The sequence below is a fragment of the Rhinoraja longicauda genome, chromosome 24, assembly GCF_053455715.1.
Source record: "Rhinoraja longicauda isolate Sanriku21f chromosome 24, sRhiLon1.1, whole genome shotgun sequence".
NCBI classification, from domain to species: Eukaryota; Metazoa; Chordata; class Chondrichthyes; order Rajiformes; family Arhynchobatidae; genus Rhinoraja; species Rhinoraja longicauda.
Window position 1 is genome coordinate 20,821,638 of NC_135976.1, and position 12,549 is coordinate 20,834,186.

At 49.5% G+C, this 12,549-nt stretch overlaps 1 protein-coding gene across 1 annotated transcript in view; it reads right to left on the reverse strand.

Moving 5' to 3' along the window:
* The window catches only part of copa (COPI coat complex subunit alpha), a 34,844-nt gene that overhangs the window by 13,783 nt on the left and 8,512 nt on the right, over nt 1-12,549 (reverse strand). The window contains exons 9-25 of the mRNA XM_078420761.1: nt 12,373-12,472; nt 11,846-11,981; nt 10,445-10,527; nt 8,108-8,258; nt 7,638-7,704; nt 7,113-7,188; nt 6,697-6,779; nt 5,122-5,261; nt 4,522-4,607; nt 4,125-4,263; nt 3,218-3,380; nt 2,810-2,956; nt 2,479-2,668; nt 2,150-2,245; nt 1,743-1,831; nt 1,532-1,655; nt 1,161-1,253 (exon numbers count right to left, since the gene is read on the reverse strand). Coding sequence (XP_078276887.1) covers nt 1,161-1,253; nt 1,532-1,655; nt 1,743-1,831; nt 2,150-2,245; nt 2,479-2,668; nt 2,810-2,956; nt 3,218-3,380; nt 4,125-4,263; nt 4,522-4,607; nt 5,122-5,261; nt 6,697-6,779; nt 7,113-7,188; nt 7,638-7,704; nt 8,108-8,258; nt 10,445-10,527; nt 11,846-11,981; nt 12,373-12,472 — 1,963 coding nt within the window. The remainder of the gene's footprint in view (nt 1-1,160; nt 1,254-1,531; nt 1,656-1,742; nt 1,832-2,149; nt 2,246-2,478; nt 2,669-2,809; nt 2,957-3,217; nt 3,381-4,124; nt 4,264-4,521; nt 4,608-5,121; nt 5,262-6,696; nt 6,780-7,112; nt 7,189-7,637; nt 7,705-8,107; nt 8,259-10,444; nt 10,528-11,845; nt 11,982-12,372; nt 12,473-12,549) is intronic.

The window sequence follows — 12,549 nt, forward strand, 5'->3', positions numbered from 1 at the left end:
ATGGCACCACATTAGCTATCCACCAGTCCTCCGGTACATCCTCTGTTGCAAGAGAGGCTCTGAAAATTTGTGCCAGAGCCCCCGCAATCTCCTCCCTTGCCTCTCTCAGCATCCTAGGATACATCTCGTCAGGGCTCGGAGACTTATCCACTTTTAAGCCTGCCAGAGCCTCTAGCACCGCCTCCCTGTCAATAGCAATATGCTCAAGAACATCACAACCCTCCTGCTCCATTTCTAAGTCCGCATCGCCCTCCTCCCTCGTAAAAACAGATGCAAAAAAATCATTTAAAACATCTCCTACATCCTCTGGCTCCACACACAGCTTTCCACTATGGTCCCTGATGGGCCCCACTCTTTCCCTCGTTATCCTCTTACCCTTGATATACTTATAGAACACTTTGGGATTTTCTTTTATTTTTCCCGCTAGTGCTATCTCATGGCCCCTTTTTGCTCTCCTAATTTCTTTTTTAAGAACCGCCCTACACCTTCTGTATTCCTCTAATGATGCCTGTGCCTTAAGTTCTTTATGCCTTCCAAAAGCCCCCCTTTTTTTCCCGAATCAATCCTACTATATCGTTCGACATCCAAGGTTCTTTGGACTTGTTTGTCCCACCCTTAAACTTTAGGGGAACATGCTTCCTCTGTACTTTTTCAATTATTCCTTTGAATAACTCCCACTGTTCTGATGCGGTCCTCCCCACGAGAAGCTGATCCCAGTCCACCAGGGCCAACTTCTGCCTTATCAGATTAAAATCGGCCTTGCCCCAATTTAGAAATTTTCCCTCTGGTCCCTCTTTATCCTTTTCCATTACAACCTTAAATATCACTGAATATCATATCTCCTCTGTAGCTCTTTTCCCTCACTCTCAATCGATGTCGTCTCATTTCATCTACATTTAACAAAATGTTTCCTACAGGCTACCCTATCTATAGCCCTCAGAATTTTATATACATCAATTGTGTCCCCTCTGAACCTCCTCCACTCCAGTGAAATCAGACCGAACCTCTCCTCATGACCAAAACAGTTGATGCCACTGAATCAATCACTGACTCTGCATCCTCTCCAGTGCAGCACACACCTCGTGCAGTGCTGAGTTCACACCCCAAACCCGTCCCACCCAAAAACATTCCTTTGAGCCTATGCTTCAGCAGACACTCACCCTCATCCAGCAGCAACTCAGTGTCCTCCTCCCATCCGCCTGTGCCAGCACTCTCCATGGCCAGCTGGTCAACGGCGAGCTGGCCTCCCTTGCCTGTGGGGGGAGAAAAAGGGAAAGGTAGGTGGGGGTGAATATCAGCCTTCACATAAGGCAACCTTCCCATCACCACCACCCCCGGCCTAATTGCAGCCCTTATTCCAGAGCCAGACGATAATGTCAATCTGGCAGGCTCACCCACCTAGTTCGATTCTTCCTAACACCCTGTATGCCCACCACCCCCCCTCTCTCCCCCACCCCAGACCTCATCCAACTGTAGTCCTCCAACCCCACCCTCCATCTAAACCGGCACTAAACGTTCCTCCTCCCCCTACCTCGTCCGGCCATGTTCCCCTCGAAATAGCCCTTGGAGACAGTGAGCAGTGGCCAGTTGGTGTCCAGAGGCATGACAGGTGGTGGGGGCTGCAGCAGCTGGGCCTGGGGGTCAATCTCTGGCATCTGAGAGGGAAGAGAGAGAAAACAGAGAGGTGGTGAGGTGAAGTGTCAGGGAGCGAGACATGGGAAGTGGCAGCTGATCATACTTACAGTTTCCTTTTCTGGATCAAAGGTTGCCCTCAGGGCCTCAGCCTCCTCGTCCAATCCATGTGTAGCCGCAGTCAGGTAGGCCAGTGACTCTGTGGGAATGGAGAGAGGGAGCACAAAACAGGTCTGTTTGCAACTGATTCCGAGCACCCTACTTCATAAACGGAGATGGAGACGAAATCGGGGGAGAGTAAAACAGATCTGGAATTGGGGGGGTTTGATGACTGGTGGGCAGGGGGAACACAACCAGCTGGCAAAGATCCAGATGTTTTGGGAAGCAGGTGGTGATCCAGGAGTATGTGGAGAAAGAGGTATGTGGCGATAGAGAATTTGGGAGGGGGGTGGGGGAGAGAAATAGAAAAGGTAGTCAGGATTTGTCGGACTGTATGCGATTGAGCATTTCCTCTTACTCTGTCCACAGTTCTTCAAGATGCGAACCCGTTCTCCCACGTCGCCCAGGTACAGGGCATTCTGGTAATGTCCACTCATGTCCTTGCGGATCTCGGCTGCACAAGGACGAGAACCAGAGACAGATTAGGCTAAGAGCTTCAATAAACTCAGCCCTCATTTCCACCCTCACTCATCTGCCAAAGGCTGGATCAGGTTAATCACTTGACCAGCGGTTCCCAGTTCACCAGGTTGCCCCAGGTGAAGCGGGCATGTCATTTCCCAGAGGTAAGCAACTGTGCTCGGCACCTGCCCTCCCAATCCCACCCAGGCCCATGGCGTGCAGCCTCACCAATTTTCATCATCTTGCGCAGCTTCTCCAAGTTGCCGGTGATGAGGTAGAGGAAGGAAAGCTTGTCAAAGTTCTTTGTGCGCTGGTAGCACATCTCCACAATCTGGTGGTTCCCCTGCAGCAGGGCCAGCTCACCCAGCCTCTCCCAGCACCCCTTCTCATCTAGCGCCTTCGCTGCATCCAGGGCGATCTGTCCACAGAGGCAAGGGGCTGGCATCAGACAAGCAAGGGATGATAAGGAAACAGGACCAGGAGATTAAGTAGGTGATAGGGTCCGTGAGATAGGGGGATGAGCAGGGGAGGTGGAAGAGCAGTGGGAGGTTTGTCTCACCTCAAGATTCCCGCACTCCAGAGCTAGGCTGAATCGGGTTTTCTCATCTTTGACGAAGTGCAGCGCCACCTCCGGGTATCCCTTCTTCTGCAGGTAGGCGATGATGGACTGTCCCACCAGCTTGGCATTCCGCACCATGTGCAGGACCTGTGGGAGCAAAAGAGAAGAGTGAGAGGTCACGCGCAAGTGGAAACCTGGGGGAGGGGAGCAGATGGAGCCTAGGACCAGAAGGGCCTTGGCAAATGTAGACCTCAGGTGGATCTGGGATAGGGGTGGAGAAGGGCGTGGAGTGCGCAGATGGCAAGCCGTTAGTGGGAACGCGGAGGAGAGGGGCACACTATTCAATCGTTGTGCCTGGAGCCCTGTGTGGTACTTACTCTGTTAACTCCTTCATTGCTACGGACTCACCTCATCATACTTGCGATTGACCAGAGCCAGCTTGAACTTGAACTCGGTGGGGTCGATGGTGAGAACCCGTGGGCGGCAATCCCTGTCCAGGCAGTAGACACTGTTGCCCTTCACCCTGGTGACGTAGATCGGCAGGTCCAGCGTTCTGATGATCCCGTGGTCTCTAGAAGAATAATGAAGGTTCCCGGAGTTACACATCAGCCCAGGCTCAGGTGGGAAGGCTTCCGTCAGGAACAGGACAAGATCAAATGCACTGCAACCTCTAGAGGCCTGTCGGCCTACCCCATCCATGGTGGTCCGGGAAGACCCCCATCCTCCCATGCTAGATCAACAGCCCCGAAGGTCTTGTAAAAACCCAATCTCTTGACTAAATATGAAGAGGATAACTGCTTCTTTCTCTCCAGTCTGGCAGCGTGCCAGACCTCCCAGCACCCTCTGGGGGAATCCCTGCCTTCCCCTCCAGTCCTTTCGTACTTCTGGTCGATCTCTACCCCGATGCTCAGGGAAACTGCCCTTCCAATTTACTCTTCCAAATATCTCATCATTATGCATCCCTTGGAGTGGTGGGACAATCGTCTCCCCTCAACTTCTTCTGTCTGGGGTTGTTCTGAGGAAAACAACCCCAGTCCCTCCAATTGTTTCTCAGTGACAATACTAGAGTCTCAACAAAACATCCTCCTAAATCCCTCTACACCCCCTCCTGTGTGAAATCATCCCTCCTGGGATGTGACCAAAACTGTCCACAGGATCAGACTGGGTTCTAACTGGTGTTGGGCACTATTCCAGCATCCCCTCCCTCCCATGTTCCGAGTTTTAGTTAACAAAGGAAAGTGTCGTGGTCACCTCTGCAACCAGTGCAGCTGGATGTGGGGAGATGCCGTGGGAGAGGGGCAGCGGTGAAACTCACCCAGAGATGAGTGCATATTTGATGTGGTTGCTTGTGGTGTAGATGAAGACTCCGCTCTCATCCCAGGCCCCACTCTTCACTCTGATGTTCTCGTGGATGCTGCAAAGAGATTCCAGCTTGCGGTTGCAAATCATGATAGCTGCAGGGCGGGGGAAGGAGGATTGGGTTCAGGAAGAGGGGGCAAGAGAAGAGAGTGCATCAGAGACAGAATGTTAGCTCTATTCATTTCTCCGCAGGGCTGCCACCAACAGCACAAAGGATAGGCCAATCAACCTGGGCCTGACTGGAGCTCGTAGCGAGTTCCCCGCAGCAACACAGAGGTGCTGGGCATCCATCCTTCCCACCAACACATCAGGCACCCTCCCGCGTACAGCAGCGTCACCCCAGGCAAACTCACCGTGTTTGGACAGTAGAGCCACATGGGTCATGTCGCCAGACCACACCACATACTTCACTTTGCAGATCTTGACAGAGCTCAGGGACCTGCAGACAGGCAAAGGGCACGAAGTCAAGGGTCAGAGGCCAGTCCATCCCATCAGTCACTCCCTTCTATTCGGTATAACTGTCCCTCCTTCATCCACCCTTTCCCAACCTTCTTTCCTAGCCCTCTCCTTATCCTTCCCCCTCCCATCCATTACTCTTCCCCACCTCTCCCCCTCCCCATTTACTTTGTGAAACAAAGTAAAGTTACAGATCCCATTACGTCCCTACTCGCTCAAAGATGCATAAACCCATTCTTTTCCTGCACTTTACTCTCACAAGACATGACTCCCTCTATCCCCAAATGAATCTTCTGTCTCTCACGTACAGCGCGTGGCAGCTTATACGGCAGCAAATCAACTCGTGTCCCGCAGGCATGGAGAGAGAGCACCCAGGGGATCCCCATGCAGTCACAGACATGCAAACACCACGCAGACAGAACCTGGATCTCTGGAGTTGCTCCACTATCCCTCCTCCCCTAACTCCTATCACCGTCTTCCTTGTCACCTGCCCTCACCTCTTTTGCTGAACATCAAACAGGGTGATGGAGTCAGCGTCTCTCAGCAGCAGGTTCCCGGTGCCCGCATAGAAGATTTCATCGCAGTTTGGCACCTGCACTTTTTTAGTGATCTCATTCTTCAGATTTTTAATTAGGATCTGTGTGGAGGTGGTGAATGGGAGGGAACAAAGTGGAGTTAAATCACAGATGCAAGCTAAAATCATTGGAGCTAATACCTGGCCTCTCCAATTTTTGCCCTTGTCACTCCATTCCCAAGAGACACTCAGCAAATTAGGCAATCCCTGCTTCCCCAAAACGCTCTCACTACTGAGATTTTCAAGCGACCAAACACAGAGCTACAATCTGGAACACTAGTACAAGTCCATTGCCAGAGGAAGGATATACTCAAGGTAGAGGGAGACGAGCAAAGTCTTAATATAACTGATGCTTAGAATGGCAAGTTTGTCTAATCAAGAGGGATTGAGGCTGAGCCTGTTGTATCATCAAAATAAGGTATATAGGAATTCCTTCTTAGAGGATGGTGATTCTCTAGAACAGCACAGACTGAACCCGTTTTCCCTGCAGCAAAGGAGATTGAGGACTGTCCCTGTGGACCTAATGAAGGTCATGAGGCCTTGAGTAGATAGGAAAAATCCTTATCTCACGAAATGGATATCAAAAACAGCAGATCAATAGGTTTAAGGTGAGGGTTAGGAATTTCAAAAGAAATCTGAGAGGTAAACTTTTTCTACACAGTGGTTGATATCCGAATATTGGTGGACGTGGGGAGCTGGGGGAGAGGGGGGGAAAGAGACCTCAACCTCTCAACCACCTGCCCCTCTCCCTTCCCCCCCACCTCCCATACCTCCATCTCCTCCTGCTGTTGTCCTTCACCCTCCTCGGAACAACAATCACTGCACCCTTGCCCCTCTCGTCTTTATACTGTTTATCTCCTCTCTATACTCTCAGTCCTAATGCAGTGTCCCAAAAAGTTGAATGTAACGTAATATTAACCATAGTCCCTTCCCAAAAGTTTCAAATTAGTTACAACATAGAAACAGCTGTACGAGATGGCTCATACAGGCCCACTGGCCCACTGAGTCCTTGCGACCATCAACTGTTTACTAGTTCTATGCAGTACACAGGGGGCAGTTTACAGAAGCCAATCAATCTGCAAGTCTTTGGGATGTGCGAGGAAACTGGAACACTTGGAGAAAATCCACTTGGTCACAGGGAGAACATACAAACTCCGCACAGACAGAGTCCGCAGCCTGGATCAAACCAGGGTCTCCACTGCCGTGAGGCAGCAACTCTACCACTGTATTACCAAATGGCAGAGTGGCAGGGGTGGTTGGACCCTAAACTCAGCTTCCATGTCTCAAGTTCCAAGTCAAGTCAAGTCAATTTTATTTGTATAGCACATTTAAAAACAACCCACGTTGACCAAAGTGCTGAAGGTGGGTCTACCCCATGAATTCCAATCCCCAGGCGCCACATCGGAACAAAGAACGCACCAGCATTCGTCCTTCTCTTGATCCTCGTCAGCTGCCCCCCCTCCCCTTCACCCATTAGAAGTTCCGCACCGATGCTTACCGAATGCATCCGGTCCAAGACAGCAAAGCGATTCCGAGCCACCCAGACAGCAGTCAGACCGGAGGAGCGCTTTCCCTCGGGAGCTGCGGAGAGAGAGAACACACTGTGACTTCCAAAGAACGGGGAGGCGGATGGGGTGTGGATCAAGTGAGGGAAGGAAGTGAGGGATAGGGAGGGAAAGTAGAATTGCACCCAGTTTAATCCCACGCTCCAGTACCAGGCCTTATCGCAAGTAGTAGCTCTTAAAGTAGTAACACTTTAATTCCACTTAAATGCAGTCTCTGCCTCTCACATCCAGTGTCCCAAAATTACTCCCCACCCAATTTTACCCTCCTTTCACTATCAGCCAAGGGTGATTCATGGGGAATAGGAAGTGGGGTGGGGAAAGAATTAGACAAATGGTCACCGCGACCTACCATCGGGATTCTGCGAGTCGGAGTCCTTGGGAATGCTGTAGAGATCGTACGTGCTGTTCTCCAAGTTGCTGGCTCTCTGTGGGAGAGAGAGAGAGTGGGTCAGATTTGCCTGTGAGCCATAGGGAACACAGATAAGGACAAGTGATTTGTGTTTGGACCCTGCACCACTTGTTCAATAAAATCACCTAGCTCCAGCAACACCAGGCCCCCCTCTGCCCCGAATCAACCTACTCATGGACTCTATAACGCATCACCCAAAAAGGTGGACCCGAAGAACACCAACATAGTATGGGCCCCTCTCTAATTCTCATTGTGAGAAAAGTTCACACAAGAAAGCTAAATAGTCCATGGCTCTCCAGGAATATTGGGATGGAAACTGCAGTACTCCCAATGTGGTCTAACCCAGGGATATGGAGACCAGTACCGTTCACAGTGCTCCCATTGTGCTCAGAGTTTGATTTTTCACATATTAATGTATCTTTCCTTGGTCTCTACAGCAAACTGCGAACCTGTTCCTGATCTTACCGTGCACAAGAGGACAGCGTTCTCCGCTGGATTGTAAGACATACTGAAGACTGGGAACTTGGAGCCACTGTGGAAAGGAGAAAAGAAAATTTACTCAAGATATGCCAGTGAGGATATTTTCTCACAAAATTGCTTGTCCACTCACTGGGAGTGTGTGACAGAACAGTATAAGTGAGCTTCACCTTGTCATTAACTTGTGGAATGGAAGTATGTGATGGTACATTGTGGAGGGAGATACACTCTGCATATAATCTATGCCAAAGGAGTGTGTGGCAGGACTGTAAAGGGAGCATTATTTGGCTTCTAACCTGTGCCCTGGGAGTGTGTGGTAGGACAATGTAGAGGGAGCATCACTCTGTGCCTAACCCATGTACTGCGAGTGTGTGGCAGGACAATGTAGAGGGAGCATCACTCTGTGCCTAACCCGTGTCCCGGGAGCGCGTGACGGGATTGTGTAGAGGCAGTTTTACCTGCGCAGCTGCATTACTGCGACGTCCTTGGAGCTGTGGAAATCGAGTTGACGCAGGAACCGGTCTTTGACGTAAAACAGGGCATTTCCATGCACTGCATAAGCTGGCCTCTCTCGCTCAAGTTTGAATACAATCATCCCACTGTCATGACCTATGCAAAGGTTCAGGGAAAAAGGTTAGGGTGGAAAAGGAAACTAATCTGCTTGAAGCTACCAAGACTACATGTAACCAGTGATGCAGTGCTAATTTTTTAGGTGCCGGAGCTGTCACTGGTGTCGGAGCGGCCGCTGTTAAATTCCCCACGTTAAAATTCCCCGATTTTTATTTTGGCTTTTGTTTTTTAGAGGAGCCGGAGCTGCGCTCTGGTGAGCTCCGGCAGCACTGCACCCCTGCATGTAACTGGCATGAATTTGATACCACCAACGTCCACAGACAGCACAATGGAGAGATATTCCTGCAGAGTACATAAGACATGGAGAGAATTTACCTGAGAAAGGGCAAAAATATATCAGGGCAAAAATATATCAGGGCATGAGCAAAAGAGGTAGAGATGTTTTGTGAGGGAATTTAAGAGCGCAGGATCAAAGCTGAGGTGACATCTCAGTGAGCCAAAGCTGGAGTTGGAGGATAGTATACATAGTTGGTCGTGCAATTTTGGATGTCAATTACTAACAGGGCATTTAAAGTGTAAATAATTGTTAGAAAACATCTGGCCGTCAGCGATGGCAGCCTCGCCTTCAGTCTGTCTGTCTTTTCATCTAGTTTGTTATTTTTAGCGTGTTTTAAAAAGTTGTGCGTTAATGTTCTTTGATTTGTTTTATGTGTGGGGTGGGGGGGGGGGGGAACTTTTTTCAATCTCTTACTTTGTCGGATGAATTTCCGGATCGTATCTCTGCGGCCAAACATCATGGAGCTGGAGGCCTTGCTCGAGACTGACTTTGAGCCCCACCGCGGGGCCGTGGACTTACCATGGGACCCTGCAATCCCATGCCTGGGATCAACACTCCAACCGCGGCCTGCGGATTTCAACATCTAGGAGCTCCCAGTCTCGGGTGGAGACTGATGTCGGGAAGCTCCAAGCCGCAGGAGGTTCGACCAGCCCCGACTTGGGAGTTTGATCGCCCGGCACAGGGAGCTGAGATCCCCCTGATGCGGAGGGCTCGACCACCGGTTGCGGGAGCCAAGATCGCCCCAACAATGGAAGGTTCAAGTGCCCCGACCACAGCAGAACAAAGAAGGGAAGAAGATTGAATTTTTTTTTCCCTTCCATCACAGTGAGGAATATGGGAGTCGCTGTGGTGGATGTTCATGTTAAAAATATATTTGGGTGTCTTGTTGCTCTTTCTTGGTTTGACTGTATGGCAATCTGAATTTCACTGTACCTTAATTGGTAGATGTGACAAAAAACTCACCTTGAAACCTTGAAGTAAATGGCAGAGGCTTCTGGAGTGTTGACATAAAGAGGTATTTTGAGGAATAGGGTCATATTTCCCTGAAAATGGTGACACAGGTGGACAGGGCATGAAGTATTCCTTCGACATGCTTGCCTTCACAAGCCGAGGCACTGAATGAAACAGTTGCGATGCAATGTTGCACTGTCCAAAATATTGGTCATGCGCACTTTGAGTACGATTTACTGTTCTGGTTGTCACAATACAGGAATACGTGGTAGCAATAGAACGAGTGCAGAAAAGATTGATCAGGATGTTGTCTGGGATGGAGGACTGTAATAATGAGAGATTAGATAGGCTGGGTTTATTATCACTGGACATATGAGGTTGAGTGTTGTCCTTGAGGTTTATAAAATTATGAAGCCATAGATAGGATAAATACTCAGAGCCTTTCCTAGGGAAAAAGAGAGTTGAAAACTAGAGGGCACAGGTTGAAGATGAGAGGGGAAAGACTTCAAGGAAATCCGAGGGGTAGGTTTTTAGGAGGTCATGAATATCTGAAAGGAACTGGCAGAAGAGATGGTGGCGGCAGATAGGAATTACAATGATTAAAAGACATTTGGACAGGCACTTGCATAGGAAGGGACGAATATGGGCAAATGGTATTCGTGTAGATGGGTATCTGAACAATTCTATGATTCTATGACGGCATTGGGGTTGGATGGTATTAGAGGCCAGAGATTTGTTTACAAAGAGGCGGAGAGGGCAGGGAGTGTACTCCAGTTTGTTTATGATGCAGGGCCATAGGCCGTTCACACAGTCCATAAAACAGTCAAATCCACTCCCCCACCTTAGGTATACCACCATTGACACCCAACTCTCCCAGCTCCCACCCCACCCTCTCTACCACCCCCAATCCCGACATCCAATCCCTATCCCCTCTTACCTGCAGCAAATAGGTTGAGGTTAGGGTGGGCACCCAGGACCCAGAAGCGATCGTGGTCTCGACGGAATGTTTGCACCCCGGTTCTGCTCAGGACAGGGAGGGTTGGGGAAGTGATAGACATAGGGGGTGGTGCAGAATGGAGGGAATTAAGGACATCGGGAAGGGTACAAGAGGAGACAGAGCACATCAGTCACAAATGGGTCACAACTCTCTCACTATTGGTGCAGTCTGCTCAACTAGTCCACAGTCCCATGTCGATTGACCCCCCCCCCCCCCCCATCACAATGTCTGCCCACACTGTTATCGCAACTTGATTGCAGTCCACCCCAACTCAATGCCAGCAACAAACACAATCCCCTCTATCCCGCAGGTATTAAAAAACGGCATTAGCTAGGGGTGGGCTGCATGTGTGGCAGTCATTCAATCACCAAGGACTCTTGTGGTGACCTGATCCACAAGCTAGCTATCTAGGCAACCACACCATGAGAACTTAAGCGATAGTGGACCAACCTGCCCCTTGAGCCGCTGTTCCAGTACCCACTCCTTCCCATTACCCTGGATTCCTTTCTTGTGTTAATGTCTGTCAGGCTTTGCCTTCGGTGCATTCAATTACCTCACTTCCGCAGCAACCGGATGTGAAGAATTTCAAGGATTCTCAATCCCCAATAGAAATCCTTCATCTCTGTCAGAGATGGGATTCCATCTTCTCTGCCACCTGTTCTAGGTGGCCCCACCAGGAATAAACCATCTGAATTCCAGGCTTCTCATCAGCGCCTTGTAAAGTTCTAGCCGAAACTTCCTCTCTTACACTCTAAACCCTTTCAATAGGCCAATACTCCGTTAGTATCCTGATTATTGTAACTGCATTGTCTGCTTTTGTATTTCATCCAAAAAGCCTATCCAATAATGTGGTTTTCATTAATTCTACCTTCCAATAGCTACTTGTACTATTCCTGCACTATCCCCCATCTGCCAGCTTCCTGCTCTACCCACTTTATTTAACTATATCTGCTTGCAAGCTCTAACCTCTCAGCTTCCGAAAACATTAAAAAACATATGTTATTTTCCATTCCTCGAGAAACTCGCACATTCCAGGAAATTTTGGTAAACTACAACCAACTACAACCATTATTTAATCAGCTCCTTCAGTTATGATCCAAAGATATAATGTCCTATTTTAATATCATCCGTGGCAGTCCAATCCATCTAATCACAGTCAATCAGCAAGGTATTGCACACGATTCCAGTGGGATTTGGCAGAAACTGCTCCAATCGTGCTTTAGCACACAAAGATGCAATCACATTGCCGTCCACCTAAGGACTCAGCAAGGAGAGATCGTAGGCAGAACCATCCAAACTTGGATTACCTGTCCCATCACCGCTCACAGAACGTGGGCTCACCTCTTCGACATGTCCCAGACACGGATGCTCTTGTCCTCGGAATTACTCAGGATCAGCTCTTGACGGGGATGGAAGGCAGCGCAGGAAACATTGTTGTAATGTCCACGGCATGTGTCCACCTCCCAGGCCTTGACATCTAAGTGCAGGAGAGACAGGAGGCTTCAGGACAGAATCATGCGTGGGCCGGGAAACAGAAGATGCTTTGGGATGGAGTCACAGGTGGGCTGGGAGACAGAGGCAGCTTCAGGTGGGGGAGATACGGGATTTCAAAATACTAGCTCTCTAAAACCTGGAGATTAAACAATGGGATAGATGAATAGCATTGTTCTTACACCTAGAGAAGCGAGGCCCTCTAGGCATTAGTAGAGCCTGGGTATCACGTTAGTCTAGATGTGGTTGAAATGGGACCAGTTCTGATGTGATCCGTTAGTGACCTGGGAGTTACACATGGACCTGGCACAGTGATCATTGTGTTGAGAATTAACATTGATCAGCACTGGGCATGAGATGGCAGGGGACACACTCACCATTCATTCGCCAGATCTTCACCTGTCGGTCATCCGCACCTGAAACGATCAGGGCCATAGTGGGGTGAAAAGTTGCCCAGTTTACTCCTCGATCATGACCCTGCAGGTGAGAAAATATGTGAGCCTTGGTGAGAGGGAGCTTCAATCTGTCTAATCTGTGCCCTGGGAGAGTGATGT